Source organism: Paramormyrops kingsleyae, chromosome 23 (genome assembly GCF_048594095.1).
Source record: "Paramormyrops kingsleyae isolate MSU_618 chromosome 23, PKINGS_0.4, whole genome shotgun sequence".
In the NCBI taxonomy this organism is placed as follows: Eukaryota; Metazoa; Chordata; class Actinopteri; order Osteoglossiformes; family Mormyridae; genus Paramormyrops; species Paramormyrops kingsleyae.
Genome location: NC_132819.1, coordinates 18,861,519 through 18,880,478, shown reverse-complemented (window position 1 = coordinate 18,880,478; position 18,960 = coordinate 18,861,519). Strand labels below are relative to the sequence as shown.

At 46.8% G+C, this 18,960-nt stretch overlaps 1 protein-coding gene and 1 long non-coding RNA gene across 6 annotated transcripts in view; one reads left to right on the top strand and one right to left on the bottom strand.

The window, feature by feature from the left end:
- Positions 1-16,628, bottom strand: part of LOC111852721 (uncharacterized) — a 24,993-nt gene extending 8,365 nt beyond the window's left edge. The window contains exon 1 of the long non-coding RNA XR_002840310.2: positions 16,501-16,628. This is a non-coding gene — a long non-coding RNA (uncharacterized lncRNA). The remainder of the gene's footprint in view (positions 1-16,500) is intronic.
- The window catches only part of LOC111852699 (growth factor receptor-bound protein 10-like), a 41,208-nt gene extending 22,248 nt beyond the window's left edge, over positions 1-18,960 (top strand). For 4 of the 5 annotated variants that reach the window (XM_023828897.2, XM_072705706.1, XM_023828908.2 and 1 more), the window contains 12 exons: positions 5,731-5,887; positions 8,315-8,430; positions 10,667-10,741; positions 10,887-11,024; positions 11,507-11,617; positions 11,975-12,073; positions 13,416-13,493; positions 13,614-13,730; positions 13,959-14,025; positions 14,115-14,202; positions 14,299-14,392; positions 14,654-18,960. In XM_023828897.2, the coding sequence (XP_023684665.1) occupies positions 5,731-5,887; positions 8,315-8,430; positions 10,667-10,741; positions 10,887-11,024; positions 11,507-11,617; positions 11,975-12,073; positions 13,416-13,493; positions 13,614-13,730; positions 13,959-14,025; positions 14,115-14,202; positions 14,299-14,392; positions 14,654-14,800 (1,287 nt within the window). In that variant the 3' untranslated portion in view covers positions 14,801-18,960. The remainder of the gene's footprint in view (positions 1-5,730; positions 5,888-8,314; positions 8,431-10,666; positions 10,742-10,886; positions 11,025-11,506; positions 11,618-11,974; positions 12,074-13,415; positions 13,494-13,613; positions 13,731-13,958; positions 14,026-14,114; positions 14,203-14,298; positions 14,393-14,653) is intronic. The other variant, XM_023828917.2, reaches the window with a different exon arrangement.

Genomic DNA, 18,960 nt, shown 5'->3' with positions numbered 1-18,960 from the left:
AATTAGGCTACAGATCTTCGGTATGAGGGAAGGACTCAGGGTTACTGAAAGGGCATGCAGCAGTGAGTATGGAAGGGGGCTTCACTCAAACATGCCCTATCAGCATGAATTTGAAAAAGCTAGGCCAAGTCCTGCAGCTTGGCTGAAAATCACAGGGAGCTTGAGAGCACCCAGGGCCTGGTTGTACCAAAATCAGGGTACGAACTGGTCACCCTTGGACAAACATGTCCCTGGAACATGACACGGTTACGCAACGAATGTGCTGCCCGTCTGAAGCATGGCGGGATGTTTTGACTATGTGGGAAGTACAGTGTGGTAGAAAAGCCCAGATATCATTGCCCATGTTGGCCACGGGGCAAAGAAAAGCTGTTTGGGCAGCGGCCAGAGTTTCTCCACCTTTCTGAGATAATCTTTCTCTGGCAATGCTGCTGTAAATCCTTGAGAATCCAGACAATCTGGGAAAAGGAAGGAACCCAAAAAAGGGTCTTTGCCCTGGCGTTTAACCATGGGAACAGGAAGGGCAGATTCCCATCCAGGTGGAAGGATACGTGTCTGTTGCCATGGAAAGCAGGCCATGGGGGGTGGGGGAATGCTGTGAGTCCACCCATAAGCCGCTGACCTTTGTGTCTGCCCCCCCTCAGAAGATTCAGACGTCACGAAATAGCTGTGATGCCCTTTCTCTGCCTGTATCTCGCTTTACCTCCAGGTTAAAATACTCCCCTTTGGATGTTATGTCTCCAGCCTCGAACCTGATGTTTTATGTATATTTATGAAAAGCACTCTCCAGGTTGCTGCAGACTGTTCCAGAAAATCCAAACAACGAAAGTGTGTATAATCCAAGCACGAAGAGCACTTCTCCATCGCCTGAGCTTTGGGTTCTTTTTCAGTTGGGAAAAGGTTCCTGCAGACAGCAGGTCTGCGGGTGAGGAATGTGTGGCGTGCGCTCGGCTGTGTCAGGGGAGTTGTTTAAATCCTCGTTTACACCATAAAAGCTGCATCAGGCGAACGAACGGCTGCTAAATGAACAGACTGCAAAGCGTGATGAGTTCGTTAGTGCGAGAGCTTCACGCCAAGGCGGTAATTGCGACCGTGATGAATGCGCTGGCGGCTGGGCTCCCCCCCCGCCCCCTGACCCCCCCCCCCCCCCCCCGTTTCGGGGTCTCTCCTTCCTGCTGCCACGCAGGTGTCCTCCCCACATCACAGTATCCCTGAGTACCCCTCTGCTTATTATAAGCCTTAATGCTGTGCCCCCCCCCGCAAAACCCTTTGTCCTATTTATTTGTGTATTCTTAGCTCCTTTGCTGTTTAAACAGGCTGCAGGCCTGACAAATGGTTGTGGGGGTCGCTCCAGTCCTCCACAGTTGCATTGTATGCACGGGTAGGGGCGGTGAAGCCTTTTCTGTTTCGGCATATGTGCTCAGACACGCCCAGGAACTCGCAGCCAAAGTGCATTATGGGAAATCTCCTCTTCAGACAAGCCCAGTGTTAGGACAGAAATGAGCATCCCAACCATGCACATGTAATTTAACTAGGCATAAAAGAGCTGCCAATGAACAGCCTTCACCCCAAGAGAAATGTGTATGTGACTTTTCCGGAACACTCCAGACATTTGACCAACATTGAGAACCGTCTCTGGAGCTTGCGCTGTCAGCTGATCCTAATTAAGTGAGCGGAGAACTCAGACTGCGGTCCCAGTCAGCACTGATGGTCCGGTGTTCTCTAAACCCTCCCAGCACAGCACAATTCCTTTCTACCCCCTTGTCTGGCTTTAGTTACCATTCAGCCTTGTCTCATGGTTTAATTTTACTAGTGCAAACTAGCAGGCTGAATTTTTAGGACGGCTTTATGGAACCATAGATCTGTTAGCAGTTAGCCTGGCTTTCCTGACCCCTGCCAGACCCCCTGTTCTCTAAGCAAAGATAGCAAGGATAGTGTTCTTGGTGCCTCAGGTATACCCATCGCTTGTGGACGCGGGAGGCAGTCCTGGATCCTAGGTGTGACAGCCTGGTCCATGGCCCTGTATGTGTCTGTTTTTTAGTATTGTTTCGTAGTTCTCTTTTATTTCTCTGTAACTTTAAGTAATCTAGCTGGAATATGAGATGTGGGGTCTGTGCACGGAAAGTCTGGAATTGCTGCCCGTTTTGCCGTGCGCCACAGCACGGACGCTGGTTTCCTGTGGTCGGTTTAAAGCGGTTCCCCCTTCTGACAGCAGCCTTTGTCGGCATCAGTTTTCGGCTGTGGCATGACCGCGAGAAGGTCACCTGAAGGGCGTAATGATTCAGCTCCCCCTGGGGGAGTTGGGATGGACAGGAAACCCTCCCTCCTCCGGTTCCTGTTGCCATTTCTTTGGCCGCTTTTGTCGTCTTTCATGCCGTGAGCTGAGTAGCTCTCCATTTGATGTCAGTGGTCATGGAAAGGGTGAGCAGGGAATGCTTACAGTGGGACTGGGTGAAATTTGCATAAGTACGTAACCTCCAGCCGAACTGTCTATCAGTGATGTCTGCCCCTGTAACTTTTCTTCAGTTATGATACCCTCAGCCTTTTAATTACACTTTTGGGTGGTGGTGGGGGGGCAGTTGTGACGGCATGTTAAATTTGCCCCACTGTACTCATCGGAGACCCCTACTGGTCAACCATGTGGTTTCAACGGCTGTGCTTCAGTCCTTATTTCCACCTCCTCAACATGGTGTATCAGGAGAGCACGGACAGTTTGAATACCCTAGCTCTCCAGAAGCCTGCATGCCAGGGCAGCTCGTAAGCAGGACTCATGTTCTTGTTTGTTTATTTAGCAGATCTTCCACACTGTCTTTATGCACATCCAGAGCTCCACCCCCAGCTGCCACCGGTCACCATTACATCATTCTGACATCTGGGTTCTCCTCTGGTTCTGCATACTCCTGGACTGGCTAAGCAGATGGAGCTCAGTAGGACTGGGGAATGTCATGCATTGACTCCACCCCCCCCCCCCCCCAATCACTGAGGGCTCAGTACCCATAGGACCTCTGTAAAAATAACACCCAGCCTATTGATCCAGCCCCCAGTGCGTGTGCCCAGTCCTGCCATCATTAATCTTTAAAGAGGCCGGCCTTTCCATGCCAGACAACTCTTTGACTGTGGCAGCCAGATGCCCCAGGAGAGTGAGCCTGAGGGCAAACGGATGCCATGGCATGGCTCAGGACGGGCGATAAGGCACCAGCCACCACTCCTGCAATCACCAGGGTGTTTGGGTGGTCAGCATCCCCAAAGCCAGGTCTCTCGGGTGATCAACGCCATCAAATGCATCTGTTCCTGTCAGGTGTTAGCTTTGCGGTTCCCCTATCCACTTTCCAAGGATCTTTTTGTGTTTGTCGTGGAGGTGGTGTTGAATCCTAGATGTACCCAGGGCATGGCATGATGCCTCTTCCAGGGGACAGTTGCCTTCATTGAGTTGCTGCGGTCTTCAGGGTTTAGACCACTGTGGCAAGGCTGACGGCTGCTGGCCAGATTGTTTGTTTGAAAGTCCAGTGTCCTTAAGTGGGAACGCTGTATGTGGGGGTGGGAAGCCCTTATGTAGTCTCTCTCTCTCACACACACACGCACACTCGCACACAGGCTTGAGTGGCCATCATACACCCCCATTCCCAGCTCCTGGCTGCTCCTCTGGGTCAGTCGCAACCCTGGGCAGGTTTGGTTTAGGAATGAAGCATCCTCAGTGTCGTCATGGACAATGTCATTGATGGTTGACAGTAGCCAGGGGCTGGGGGTCTCTGAACCGGAAATAGAGCTGTCAATCTTGGGGATTTAAGTGGTACCCCCCACCCCCACCGTCTTTGGGTTGGGGATTTAAGTGCAACAGCCCCGCCACACTTTTTGGGTTGCTCATGATTGGGATTGTTCACCCCCCCCCCCATTCCCACATGTCCCCCCCAGACCTACTCTATGTTCTTGCAGCCCAGTATCGGTGATGTGCCGTAGGGTGTGCTACTGGGCCCCCTGTTCTCTTTTCCCCACTCACCAGTGCCGTTGCTGCTCGGTACTGCATGACTCACATTCCTGGGAATCGGAGAAGACCGTGCAGAATCCCCCGGAACGTTTCCCACTGTCTGCATTGTAGGAGACACCAGAGACTCGCCTGAGAGCGCGTAGGTGTGAAGTCAGACGTATTTAAGTGGCCGCGTTTGACCGGACAGGGAAATCATACACCCCCGCCAGTGGCTACATGCTACTGTAAAACTGCTTTACATACTAACGGCTTGCTGCCGTTAGCCAGGCGTTACCAGCGGAACGGCGAGAAAGCAGTGGTGAATCTTAACACACATTGAGATATCATCGGCAGGTGGGTCACAGGCACATGGGTCTTTTCTGGCTTTGGGATTTTTTTTTCCGGAAGCTGGGGGGGTTCAAACACACAGGTTTATTTCATGTGCCCTTTAATGAGCTTTTTCCGTGTCGTGACTGATTTTTTTGGCAGAGAAGTTCAAAGCGTGTCTTAGAAGGGGTTGGGTGGGGGGGGCATAACAAGCTCTCACTTGCCACCAGTCAGAGACGTCTGCAAAGGAGGGGCGGGGGGGGGTCTGGGGAGGGTGTAGGGGGCGTGACAGAAGAACTCAAGAGAGAACTTTGTCTTGAGAGAGAGCGAAACTGCAGATCAGCCAGGAAAAGTGTGTGTGTGTGTGTGTGTGTGTGTCTGTCTGTCTGTCTGTCTGTCTGTCTGTCTGTCTGTCTGTGTGTGTGTGTGTGTGTGCGCGCGCGCGCGTGTGCGCGTGCTCGCCTGTGGGAAACGATTACATCAGCCCCAGCTAGCCCTACCATTGGTTGGGGTGGTGTGGTTTTGATTCGCCACCTAGGAGCCCTGTGTGCCTGTAGTCCTTTTGTCAGTGGCTAACTCGGCACTGGCTGTGTTTGTCTGGAGCAGCCCGTACAGAGTCATATTCCTGCTGCTTAGAGGCACGCTCTCTCTCTCCCCCCTACCTCCCTCCCTCCCTCTCTCTCGCTCTCTCTCCCCCTCTCACACACTCCCTCCCTCCCTCCTTTCCCTTCTCTCTCTCTTTTTCTCCTCCTCCCTCTCTCAAGTCAGGCTCACTTTCAAAATGCCATCGTGCTCTCCTGACTGCTGCTTGCTGCAGGCCGTGGAGGTAAGGAGCCGTCTTCTGCATGCCGCTTCCTCTCTGTCTCACCGCTATTTTTAAATGCCGGCTCCGGCCAGGACAAGGGACCCTTTGAACAGGAGCGTGCCGATTTTCGTTCACAAGTCAGCTGATGCATTGTGGAAACTGTGTCCGATGCAATGAAGGCAACGAGTCCTAATTAAATTCACTTCTGCCGGGGAGGGGGGAACCTGATCTGAGACTGGGGGCTGGGGAGTTGACACTAGGCTTCCTGTTTGATGCCGTGTCTCTCGGCAGACGCGTAAATTTTTAGTTCAGCCTTCTTTCGGAGGTCCTTGCTTTCCGAGCACAGAAAACAGGCGATGGGTGAAAAGTTGCACCGGTTTTTGACTCGTACCGCTTGAGCTGTGATCATTATGAGAGCCTCGTTAAGGAGACCCGCCTCATTTCTGGGAGATAACGTCGGCTCTGCGACTTCGGAAATCCACAGCACAGTGAGAGGCATCTACCCCCTCGTTCTCCCCTCACTGCATAACGTTTGCAGACCTTTGCAGCATCCCCCCCCATCCCTGTGCCCTGCGTCGCTGAACAGCAATGTGTAATTCTATGATTTTTTTTTTTTATGTCGGGGCTCTCATTGCAGATCATAAAAATCTTCAGTGAGGACGGCACGGGTAGAGTGGTGGAGATACCCGCCGTGATGACAGCTAGAGACCTCTGCCAGCTGTTGGTCTACAAAAGCCACTGTGTTGACGACAGCAGCTGGGGACTTGTTGAGCATCACCCTCTTCTGGGGTTGGGTAAGTACTGGCACGGTGGTGCTGGCAGCCTCCCCTCTTTCCTTACCTTCCCCAAGTGAATGAAGGAATTCTTGGTTTTAAAGGCGCTGGTTTTCAACCCCCCTCCCCCCCTCCCCACCGGGTCATATTCTGCTGTAGATTTTTTCATAACCTTGGTAGTTCATGCTAAAGGCTTCTCTTCTAAGCCTGAGGCATTTGCTCAATTCATCAGGGACGTCTAGAACGTCTCTTGTCATCTTGACTCCTAGAGGAACCTTGATGATCTGCTGCGAGTCCCGGGGAGTGCAGGAGAGCGGACTCAGCCTGAAAGGGAAGCACCTGACTTAGCCTGATGAAACTGGAGACGATGAGCTCATTCCTTCCCTCTGGACAGGAAGTCACCTTGCTGGCAGCCTGATGGAGGCACAGGCAGCCTGTATGGCTTCTTCCCGGGGTCACCCTGATCCTGTGCGGCTTCTCCCCCGGAACCCCCATCAGCTTGTACGGCTTCTTCCCGGGGTCACCCTGATCCTGTGCGGCTTCTCCCCCGGAACCCCCATCAGCTTGTACGGCTTCTTCCCGGGGTCACCCTGATCCTGTGCGGCTTCTCCCCCGGAACCCCCATCAGCTTGTACGGCTTCTCTCCAGGGCCACTTTGAGTCTTCCCCCTTTTTCCTGCCACTATGTCCACTGTGCCGATCACCATGGATGCGAACTCTGTGGGGCAGCAGTTTCTCAGCAACAAGTTGTTGGAACATTCTAGAAAACCGGAGGAACTTGTTGGAGGCCCTTTATGCAGGGGATTAAAACTTAATCCTGGCAGCAGCGGGTGAAGGTGTGTGCCTCGTGGTTTTGCTCAGATTATGGGATGCCACGAGCCACCTTCCTGCTCACTCTTCCAGATGAATGCAGCAGCACAGGCCCAGGGCTTACACACTATGGTGGGAACATCCTCAGTAGGCACCTTTTTTGACAGACAACCTCCCTGCACCTTGGGAGTGTGAGAGCTCCTCAGGAATAGGAACAAGCCATGGAAGGTCACACAGAGAGTATATTTTCACAAAGTCAACAAAAAGGCCCGGAAGGGGAGAGCTGTGTCCTCTAATGATGTTTGTACTCTGAAACTTCTACATAGCACACATAATGTTTCCTGAGGTTTTCTTTGCATTTCGAGGTATGTACAGCAGCCTGCGCAGGCCATTTTTCATTAGGACATTTGATATATAGACAGCACTGTAGCTAAAATGAGATTTTCCAGCACATCCATTATCTGCTGCTGCGATTTTTTTTGTCATATGGGCCTTGGCTGGTGACGAGCCATGCATGCAAGCCCCAGGTATGCAGAATCGTCTGCTCTCAATTTCGCCCTGTCACTATAGCAACAGTTTGACTTCGCGAATGAGGTTATTTCCTCAGCTTGCAGAGTTGAGAGCAGAATGTTACCATAATGCACTAATGCTGAAGATCATTAATGACCATGCAAGCATTTTGGGACCTCACATGCCATTGAATTCGGTCCACAATTTGCATGCTGCCCAAGTGCAACGTCTCAACCTAATGATCAAGTTTCAAGAGGTGGACTAGCTGCTTAACTTCACCCAAGGCATTACAAGCAGCAAAAGCAACATCCCGCCCATTTTGAGCCAAGATTTTTCTTCCTGCTTTCTCCTGCTGATGAGAGACATCATCTCCTGCTAATTTGGGGGGGTGGTATGACCCTTTGCATCTCAGAACAATCTGTTGATTTTCAGCATCCGTTGCATCACAAACATGTAATTGGCATGTGCTTTGCCATTTTTTGTGGAATTACATATGAACTGGTCATAAAAAGAAAACATGCTTCATAATTTGTTGGCTTTTGACTAGAAAAAAAATCATCTGCAGAACTGACTAAAATATTTTAACCTGAATATTGTGGTTCTTTCCGTTGAGAGTTTCATCGTGTGACAATAGCTCCAGAAACCCTTTTAAATATTTTTTTCCCCATCTTGGTCCAGTTTGCTTCACACTATCTCATCCTCCACTGAATGCAATCACGCCAATCCCATGACATCATCCCTCTGCAGTGCCCCACCCTGGTCCCCGTAAACTTCCTGCTAATGACAGCACCGGAGCAGACATTGAGGGATGATGTGTGCTGAGCCCTTGTAAATAGCTGGGCTTTTCTGCACCCTGTGCTTTATGTGAGCTTAAGTGACCACGAGTCCATGGGAGTAGAGTTTAGTTATGTCATATGAAGGAGAAGGGCTGGACATGTCCCTCAAGACAGCCATCTGATGACTAAGTCTGGATGAGGTTCTGGACCATGTTCCTGCTCATTTTGTTCTTGTGTAAATGGTCCAGGAGGTTTCATGTTGCAGGAGGACTTTAAGTGGACCTGTGGGATGTATGAAAGCTGCAGTTGCCATTTTTGTCAAGCCTTTAATGGTGTTGGTCATCTTCTCACAGAGCGGTGTCTTGAAGACCATGAGTTGGTGGTGGAGGTTCAGGCCACCATGTCCAGCGACAGCAAGTTTCTCTTCAGGAAGAATTATGCCAAATATGAATTCTTTCGAAATCCTTTGGTGAGTCACTCCCACCCATCAGCACGTGTGTTTATGAATGTGCGCGACACAGGAAGGTTTACAGGTGTCCCATGCAGTGAAGAAGTAACACATAATTTGTCTCCTAAACTGTACAGTATCGTTGCAAACATACTCACTAATGAAGTTGTGTTAAATAATTAGGTCATTGGCTTTTGAAGGCTTTATATTACGCAGAACCCTTCGGTGGGCTGTTATTTAGCTGCTAAAGGACCTTTGAGTGATATGTGGTGTAGGTGGTTGAGGTTTTGGAATGTGCCGGGAATACAGTATTTTTTTTTTCATTTACACTAATAGAAAATAGGCTCCTACTATTTGAAAATTCCCTATCCAACACATTTTTCGGAACAGATTAGATGAAGGATTTATGAATTTACACTTTTCTTCACACATCTTGCATTTTGTCTGCAGATTGGATTGACTTGAAGGATTTATAGCCTGCAAACAATAAATTGTGATTGTTCTGTATGATTTATGTGAAGTGACTTGTCTGAGTAATTTGGAAAATTTGTAGTGTCAAGCGATATTTATAATCCCACTAAAATTAGCCTCACACAGGCATTTGGAATCTATCTGCTCGATGGTTTCAGGGAGAGCTGCTCATGTGAACCATCTTTGGTCCTTTATACCTACCTAAAATATGTAGGGCTTAAAAGTGTTTCCTGTTTCTTGAATGTGGCTTTTTTACATGTATTAAATTCTTACCAATGAAGAGCGATGCTTTGGAGGCAGGAATGAAAAACATCACAATGGCCCTGGTTTCCCCCATAAGGATGCCTTTGGCTGTGATGTCATGACTCATGGTGTGACTGGGGTTCTTGAGAGGGTCTGGCACAGATCTGAATTGCGCAGAATGACCCAAGCTTGGTGAACCTTTGCAAGGGCTTCCTCCCTGTGGGACCAGACTCTAGTAAAAAGCATTTGAAGACCAGTAACTGTTGCTGTGCCACTCAAAACATCAATGGACTTAACATCCATATGGATAGCGGCAGATCTGCCAAGCAAAACGCCCCTCGTTGCTTGGAAAATATTCCTGCATCGCAGCTCACAGACGGACACTCCTTATAGTGTTAAGTGTGCCTTCCAGTGGAATTACTGGACCCAGGTTATACAGGAAACACGCTCCACATCCCATTATGGATCGGTCAAAGCTTTCAGTAACATAAAACTTCTCTGTCCGTTTCCACTCAAGCAGATACTGTTTCACTGTCCGCTGCTCCGGACGTCACTGGTGCTCCTTTCAGTGCTGGGACTTCAGACAGCCAGGGGTAGAATTGTGGTTTGGTGGCCAGTCTTTTGTGGCTCATTCACTGACTCCGTTGATGCAGGAGGCCATGAGCCACGTTGCAGGTCTCAGACAGTGGCTCTAGCATTACTTTTTCAATTAGGTCTTAAATTGCAGCTTTGAACTGCCTGCAGTTTCAATAACATTCTCCTTTCCTTCAGTCCATTGAGATGATATTAGCTTCCAAAAACTTCTACACAGTGCATGTCAAGCTAACGATAGTATGGAACCAGTTGTACCATTGATGGAAGCCTACTGCTTGCTTTGAAGGTCACACACTCTTACCATATGCTTTTGTCACTTTTCACGATGGTGTAAGTTAATAACTGCCTCATACAGTTTCACATTCTTATTTTAGCTTCAGTCCCATACAGCTATGGCAGGTGGACTTTACATTTCGATGGCCACTGTAGATGCAATAGAATTTTGTTCCTATGTAAAATCTTACCTTGTGACCTCAGTGACTGTAGTGATTAATTTCACTGTATTGTCTACTGCAGTCTTCTTCAGTTGTTAAATATGATCATATGGAGACAAAACATATGACAGGTTGACCTGTATTATGTACCTGGGATTATGGGAAAAGCAAATGTTTTTCCTCTGTGACTCGACCAGCAGACCACAAAGGAACCCAGTGGATCTCAGCACGGTAAACACTCTGTTACTCGTGACATCCTGCTCAGTTTTGTTTTAGGGAAGCCACTCGCATTGGCCCTGCCCTGCCTTATGGACAAACGCGCCCATTCATTGTCAATCACATCAAGTGCTAAATTAGCATTAAATTGTATTTCTTTGCACATTTTGCCCCAAAAGTATGAATTTCTCCAAAGGGTAACACTGTAATCATGGATGATGGGGTAGGAAAATTAGAATTAATTATGCCCAAAAAGCCAGCTGCTGGTCACACCCTTTTCCTGCATTTTTCTTTTATAGAATTTCTTCCCCGAGCACATGGTAGCATGGTGTCAAGAGACCAATAGCACCATACCGCAGTCACAACTTTTGCAGGTGAGACAGCAGAGAACTATAAGGCCGAAAGTCAAATCTGGTCTACTTAATCACCTGATTACAAGTGCCCACCCAGAAAGTTGTGAATGTTGAATTCCAAAGGCATCAGAATCACTCAGATGCTAACTCTCTGACTGGCTTTCAGAATTTCTTGAATCCCGGCAGCTACCTTGAAATTCAGGGGTTCTTGTACCTGAAGGAAACTGCAAGGAAATCATGGAAGAAACTCTACATGTTTCTAAGGCGGTCAGGACTGTACTACTCAACGAAAGGGATGTCCAAGGTAAGAGCAGCACCCACACATATTACTCCTGTTCCCGGTGTGAAGGCTCCCCTTTCATGCCCTGACTGATGTTTCCTCCAAATTTGATTTTTGCCCCTTGAGTTTTTGGTCATTTTTCTGTTCAGATTCGACAGCTTAGAAATGGCACAAATGTAGCATATATGTGCCATACACATGTGTTAAACAGTTTGCGCCCATTCAAGTTGATCCAAACAGCATCTCATCCAAACAGGACATTCACACTGATCACATTACTCATTCATCTGCATGGCACCACAACCTAGTACTGCCCATCTGGCTATATACAATTTATGATTTGATTTGTAAACACAAAGTTATAAGGTCATTTGTGCGGATCAGATCTGCAGCTGTTTATAAGTTCATAAATGCACCAACAACTCTTAGAACAGCAATCCCTTATTCTATAACTGCAATTCATGTGACCACTTTAAATAAAATCTTAACCTTTCGATGTGTCAAAGGAGCCACGACATCTGCAGTTGTTGGCTGACCTTGAGGACAGCAACATATTCACAGTAATCACAGGGAAGAGGCTGCACAATGCTCCAACAGACTATGACTTCTGCATCAAGGTAGGAGACCACGGGATTTTGTCTAGCAGGGCAGAATTAAGGCAGGATTTTCTTAATTGCATTTAATTTTTGATGTTCTGCAGCAGTCCCCTTTCATTTACAAATGTAATAACTGGAGTTAACTGCCCCCTGTCCTTTCTTAGCAAAAATGGGAAGGGTGAGAGATGCCTGTGACAACCAATGCCTTATCCTTATATTTACCGTTCTTACGTACCTGGTCTAAAGGGATGCTCAACTTGCAGTATCCGCTTGTGTTTAGGTTCTTGACATGACTAACGAGCACTCTGCTTGGACCTATGCTCTGCAATACTTGTCTGCCTGTAGTTCTACCTGACTGATTGGTTGACTGGTTCACAGCCTAACAAGGTGAGGAGTGAGACTAAAGAGCTAAGGATGCTCTGTGCAGAGGATGAGCAGAGCCGGACCTGCTGGATGACTGCCTTCCGTCTTTTCAAGGTAATGAAGGGGTTTATTTTGGTGAGAAGGGATGGTAAGTCGAGGAAGAGGAAAGGCAAGTAAAGGATAAGGGAGAGCAAATCATGGAAGAGGGAGGGCATGCCAAGGGAAGGGAAGGGGAGGGCAAGTCAAGGGATGGGGAGGAGAGGGCAGGTCAAGGGACGGTAAGGGGAGGGGAGGGCAAGACAGTGGAAGGGAAGGGGAAGGCAGGTTAGTGGAGGGGAAGTCATTGGAAGGGGAAGGCAAGTCAATGAAGAGGGAGGGCAAGTTAAGGGAAGGAAAGGACAAGAGAAGGGGGACAAGTCAAGGGAAGGGGGGGACAGGTTAGGGGTGGGGAAGGGGAGGGCAAGTTAAGGAGAACAAGTCAATGAAGAAGGAGGGGAGAGCAAATCAAGGGAAGGGAAGTGGAGGGGTGGACAAGTTGGGAAGGGGAAGGGAGGGAAAGGTGAGGGAAGGTTGAGGGAAGGGGAGGGCAGGGCAAGTCAATGAAGAGGGAGGGCAAGTCATGGGAAGAGGACGGCAAATCAACGGAAGGGAAGGAGAGGGAAAAACAAGGGAAGGTAAGGGGTGGAAAAGTCAGGGGAAGGGAATATCAGGGCAAGTCAAGGGAAGGGGAGGGCAACTCAGGGATGAGGGAGGGCAAGTCAGGAAAGGGGAGGGTAAGTCTAGTCATCCTCTAAGGCAGGGGTCTCCAACTCCAGTCCTGGAGAGCTACCATCCAGTAGGTTTTCTAACATACCCGGCTTCTGATGAGCCACACCTGTTCTCAGGTAAATACTAGGAACAGGTGTGGTTCATCAGAAGCCAAGTGGGACAGAATACCTACTGGACAGTAGCTCTCCGGGACTGGAGTTGGAGACCCCTGCTCTAAGGCCTAAAGCATAATTGAGATACCAAATACGCCAATGAACTGAAGCCTGCTGTCTGTTCATTGCCCATTTCACCTTCATCATCATCATCATCTTTTTTGTTTTTATTTGCACAGTATCCTTTAATTCCATCAGTAATTTTTGTTTGTAAGTTAGCTTCAAGTTTTTGGGTGCAAAGGACAAATTAGCACATATTTTAGCATTTATGGATAACCAGCTGCATTTAATCTTCAGCCGCATGACAGATCATCTGTTCCAAAAAGCCTTCCAGGAAACATACAGTCTCCATTCACGCAAATGTGTGTTTATCCATCCTGCTTATGCAACATCATTGCAATCAGCATTGATCTGAATGAGAACCTTTGTTTGACCCATGCCCCAGCTTGACCAACTCTTGCTGACACCAGATAAAATTGTCAAATTATTGACTTATTTAGTCATCATTTACCATCTGCTGATTTTTGCCTTGACAGCATGGAATTTCATTGTATCAGAACTACAAGCTACCCCAACAAAAGAAAATGTCGGCTGCCCGCTTTTCCTCACCAGTGGTAAGAAAGTATCTAAGTTCATGTTAAGTTTTGTGGACTTGAAACCAAACACTCTGGTCCAGTGGTATCACTCTGGCACGTGATAAAGTACCATGTACATCTTCTGTTTGTCCCATCCAGAGGAGTGTGTCAGAGAACTCGCTGGTAGCTATGGATTTCTCAGGGAGGACTGGCCGGGTGATTGATAACCCCGTGGAGGCTCAGAGTGCTGCAATGGAGGAGGGTTACACTTGGCGGGTAAGTACCGGGAATCCCCCTCAAAGAAAAAACTTCCTTTACTTATAGTTTAGCTGTTTAATATTCAGTTTACCTTTGTTCTGTCATTTTAACCAGCCTTTAAGTTAGTAGTAGTAGAAGTGGTATTGGTAAAATGCTGAGTTCTGAGTTCTTGTTTGTTAACACTTGTTTTTCACTTCCAGTAAACGCTGCTTTGCTGAATGTTCCTGTTGTTTGAATTCTTCCCAGAAACGAAGTCAGCGAATGAACATCCTCGGCAGCCCAAGTCCCCTCCATCCATCTTCCTTAAGCTCCAGTGTGTGTTTTCTCATAATGGGTGACCTCAGTGTGCCACATTTGAGTCCTTGACGTGGGCTGACCTCCATTTCTTCTGTCTCCCTTCAGTAGTTCACAGGACCCAGTTGTGGTTCCATGGACGGATCATGAGAGAGGAATCCCACAAAATGATTATTCAGCAAGGTCAAGTAGACGGGTAAGACAACATCACGACCGCTGCTTGACTCAGGGGAATCTAATATACCTCCACTTTTTTTTTTCTAAAATGCTTTTCTGTCATTCTTTGCTTCAGATTATTCCTTCTGCGCGACAGCCAGAGCAACCCAAAGGCGTTTGTGTTGACACTGTGCCATAACCAGAAGATCAAGCATTTCCAGATCTTACCCGTGAGTGTCCTCCTCACAGGGCCCTTGGGACCTTCCCCTTCTGAACTACTATGTTATTAAGAAAGTGTTTTCCAACATGTAAATATGCAATAATATTCTGCACTGTAGATTATTGTACTTCCTGTTTCCTAAAAAGCAGTGTTTAATATAGCCTGATTCCCTAATCGATTGTGGATTTATCTAATACTTTACTCCAGTTTAGTTTTATTTCTTAATTTTATTTTATGTATTCTTAATTCTTATGCCTCTGTACCTCTGCAGTTTGAAGAGGATGGACAGACATTCTTCAGCCTTGATGATGGCGCCACAAAGTTCAGCGATTTAATACATTTGGTGGAATTCTACCAGCTTAACAGAGGAGTCCTGCCCTGTAAACTCAAACACCCCTGCACAGTCGTGACCTTATGACCTATTACTTGATTTTATTTTTTTTTTTTGACTGAACTTCAGTTAAAAAATTGAGCGAACGTTTAAACTTTTCCATCCAACACCCGACCCTCTCGCGATAAGCTGCCTGGCGCCCCCTGCTGGAGAACATGCTGGAATCACTCGGAATGCTGTGATTAAGAGAAGAGTGGAGAACAGTCGGAAGCATTTGAGATGAAACTTTCATAAACTGTCCACTTCCTGGTTTTAGCAAGCAGTCGGCCCAGATTTTCAGTCAACTTTAACACACATTTTAAATCTTTTCATATAAAAGATAAATCTAAAGTTTTTTTTTTCTTCTACAATCCTTTGAAAACTTTTTTTTAGGCTGAGCCACTTTAATAGACAAACACACAATAGCTATGAAAGTCGAATGAGAGAAATTTCTGGCTGCAATATCGACAACTTCACGTGTAAAGCTGATTGTTTACTTTATTGACTTTTTATATACCTGCTTGTTTGTTCGTCTATTGTTATTGTCGTTGCGTTTTTTTTTTTTTTCCCTTTTTCTTTTTGCACTCTCGCTGCGACCCAGGCCGAGCATGGTGGTACTCTCCGTCCTCTGCCCATTCACTCCTCCCATCAGAGACGGGTGTGAGAAGACACTGCTTCATCTTCTTCACAGGGAGCCGCTGAAGTCACATCCCCTGCAGAGCCCTCCCAGACAGAGTCCAAATGGGGGAGACTTTATAGACAATGAAAAATCATATTTACCCTGCCGACCGGGCACAGGACACCGATTATTCCGTTTAACAACACTTTGGAGCTTTTTCAACTCCATGCGTGAAGGTCAATCATTTTGCCTGTGTTTTTGATCCATATTGCCACATATCTTTATCTCCAGCCCGTTCCTGAGGTCTGGCTTTGTCCTTTGATAGCGCCACCTTACGGGCCGGCCTCCCTCCATGTGACCACCCCCTAGCTTGGCGTCCGTGCTCCAAGATCCAAAGCGGAAGTGTAGCAGTTTATACTGTGCTCTTCCTGCTAGTAAACAGGCACCTTCTCGTTCACTCCAACATTGAGAACGTTGGCTGCTTTCCACTGGGTTCAGGTAAAAGTGAAGAAGAACCTTCCATCTTTAGTTTGAGATTTGAGAATACAGTCGATCATAACCACTATACTCCCAGACCTCTGTGGCTCTGTCCCGTGTCTATGGAGAAACTGAAAACCAATATGATTTTTTCACACACCCTAACAAACTTTTTTGAATCTGCATGGAGTTTAGTTGAAGCCAGCTTGTTTCCTGGCATGATCTTAAAGGGGTGTGTTTAGAAAAGAAAAATAAACCAGATCCCCATGTTGATCCCAGTGCAATCCGAAAGGAAAGGGTGTCCTCCTTCGAGACGTGTCAGGTTTGTCAGAACGTGAGAACGACGAGCCATATTCTTAGCATTTGCAATATGCTTGATCAGACGTGAGGAAGATGGCAGAACCTCACCATGACTCTTATTATTGGGATGCAAACTTATAAAAACCTAGGAGAGCCATCTCACGTATGATATCCATTGGGAATGAGATCATTACTTGAAGGTCTTTCTTGCTGACTTGGAATTGCAATTTTATGCTTACTAGTAATTCCAAGGCTGGCCTCTGGGCCACGCCGTGCATTTTGAGGACACACATGGAGAACTTGACACCGTAAAGTTCCCACTCTCCAGCCCCCTCCCCCATGTCCCACTCACCTCACGAAGTCGGTGAGTAGTAGCTACTGGGTTTTCTGCCTCCTTTTTCATATTTCATTATTGAATGGAAACGCCCCCAAAACCGAGCATTCAGCACTCCTTGCTCCCAGATTCTTCCTGGATGTTGCCTTCAGACTGTCAAGCAATATTTAGATTTTGTTTATATTCGTTATTTTATATCGGTGTAACCCTTGAATCACTTTTCTTTAAAATTCCTGTTTTTTGCATATAAACAGAATAAGCTATTCTCTCCGAAGGAATCATTGCTAAGCTTTCTAAACATGGGCCTAACGATGACATTAGCAGAGTATCACTGTACTAATTGCAACCCATTCGTTAAGACATTTTCCTTAATTGCTGTCTTGATCTCAACATTATTCTAATCATTCTCGACGTACTGTAGTACCAAGCTGTGTTCTTAAAAGACGTGATGGCGGATTGACGACTGTTACTTTGCACTTTTTCCCCGATGGATCTTACGCGTCTGTTCTCCGCGTTAGCAGGGTAGCGCGCAGATGCCGCTCCCATTTTGCCAAAGTACACTGCTAAGGTGTGTCCTTGCACACTGACAAGCACTCTGCACCTTGCCAGCCCGTCAGCGGACGACAGCTGGTCGTTCTTGTGCAATTATTTACCCGACGAAAACACCTACAGTAGAAGGACGTCGGCCGGGGATCAGTGCAGGCAGGAGAAGCCTCACGATCCGAATCGCCCTTGGCGTGTGTCAGAGAGACTTTATGGTGATGTGTAAGAATACGCAGTCCTTAACCTTAAGACTTGAATCTCCCATCGTCGTGAGTTGAAAGTGTCACCAGCCTTCCATCTTGTTTCCACACCAATGTTCCCCATCCCAGGCTGGCCTAAGGTGTCCTCTTAAATTTGTGACGAGGGGCTAACGTCAGTGCCTAGAAAAAAAAAAACGTTTGTACACTTTAGCTGGGAAGCCTTTTCTCACCTCGGCTACTGGACCTGTTCTGTTGAAGCTCGTGCTGCGTTTTTCCAGAATGTTCCCCACCCGTCGCAAGCCACTGCGCGGGCTCCGTAACACTAAACACCTGAGTAACGTTTTCCCGCTACTTTCGACAGATTTAATGCTTGTAGATATTTGAGAGAGGTGTCGCTACATCGAAATACAGTGGTTTGATGTTGTCATTCTCCAAAGAACAGCTGTATGTATCATAGTGTTTTTTATTTTTGCTTTTTTCCCCCTTGAATTATGCTGAGCGCTTTTTTGGGACGCTGTCACTCCTGGTTTGGTGTGCGATTGTATTTGCCCCCCTACCCGTAGCTTGTCCTCGGTGTCCCTCGGTGTTCTTCCGCTTTATCTGCTTCTGGTCAGCTTTGCTGTGCTTTTAACGCGACCTTCGTAGAGCTTGTACTCATATTAATATATTGTATAAGTGCATAAATCTATGGAAGAAAATTAGATGCAACACTGTATTTTAGGTTACAGATCACTATTTGCTGCAGTTCTGTTTTTAATCATAACTGCATTCAAATGAAGACCTTTCTAGTGCTTTTTAAAATATTTACTGTGCATATTTAGTTTGTTTACCTTTTGTAAGAATATCTGAGACGTTTAAGCTGAATTTTAAAACTGGACTCAGCGCATGCTATCAAGTTGCTCATGAAAAAAGAAATTAAGCTAAAACGGTTGATGAACTCACTGGTGAAAACGATTTTTTTTCTTTTTGTCAAAATGCGATCTTGCTGTATTGAAAATAAAATAGTGGGTATCATTTCAAAATACAAGGGACTCGAACCCGGTGTCACATTGAGGTGCATCTTGGGACTGACACAATGCGGCGAGTTCATAGCTATTTGTGGCGTAAAGTTATGCATAGTTATCAGGTAGCTTCACATCGGGAGTGCAGGACGCGGACTTGTGTCCTACAAAATGATCATGAATGTAAAAGGGCTGCTCAGGGTTGGGATGGTGCCTGTTGAGAACTAGCCTTCAAATCGGCAAGATCGTCCCAAAGTCTTCTTAAGTCACGTCTGTGAAGAAACACCAGGCAGTTAAGTTCATTGTTTTATATACAGTTATCGGTGTGTGCTGCATTACGGCAGTAATGTGGTGCCCTTAGCACAACGCGTGCCTCCTGTCACATCTCTCTCTGCACTAATGTACACCTGGCAGACTGACCAATCAGTGAATCTCTTTCCTAGCTCATATTTTAAATATATTATCACAATGCAAGTTATAGTGACTGTCAGAAAGAAAAGAAAACACATCCATGTATGTATTTCAGGGAGTGAAAAGCAGTAAAGTTGTTTGTATCGCTTTATAAGAGATATGACTCATCTATTCACAGTGGGCTTTGCTTCATTCTGTAAACGGCTGAATGGCAGATAAATCTCAATTGTAGCGTTTTCAGGTATTTTTGTACGGATAAGGGACTGATATATTCTGTTTATTGTAAGTAGAATAAAACATTAATTCATTGCTATGAGTCTAAA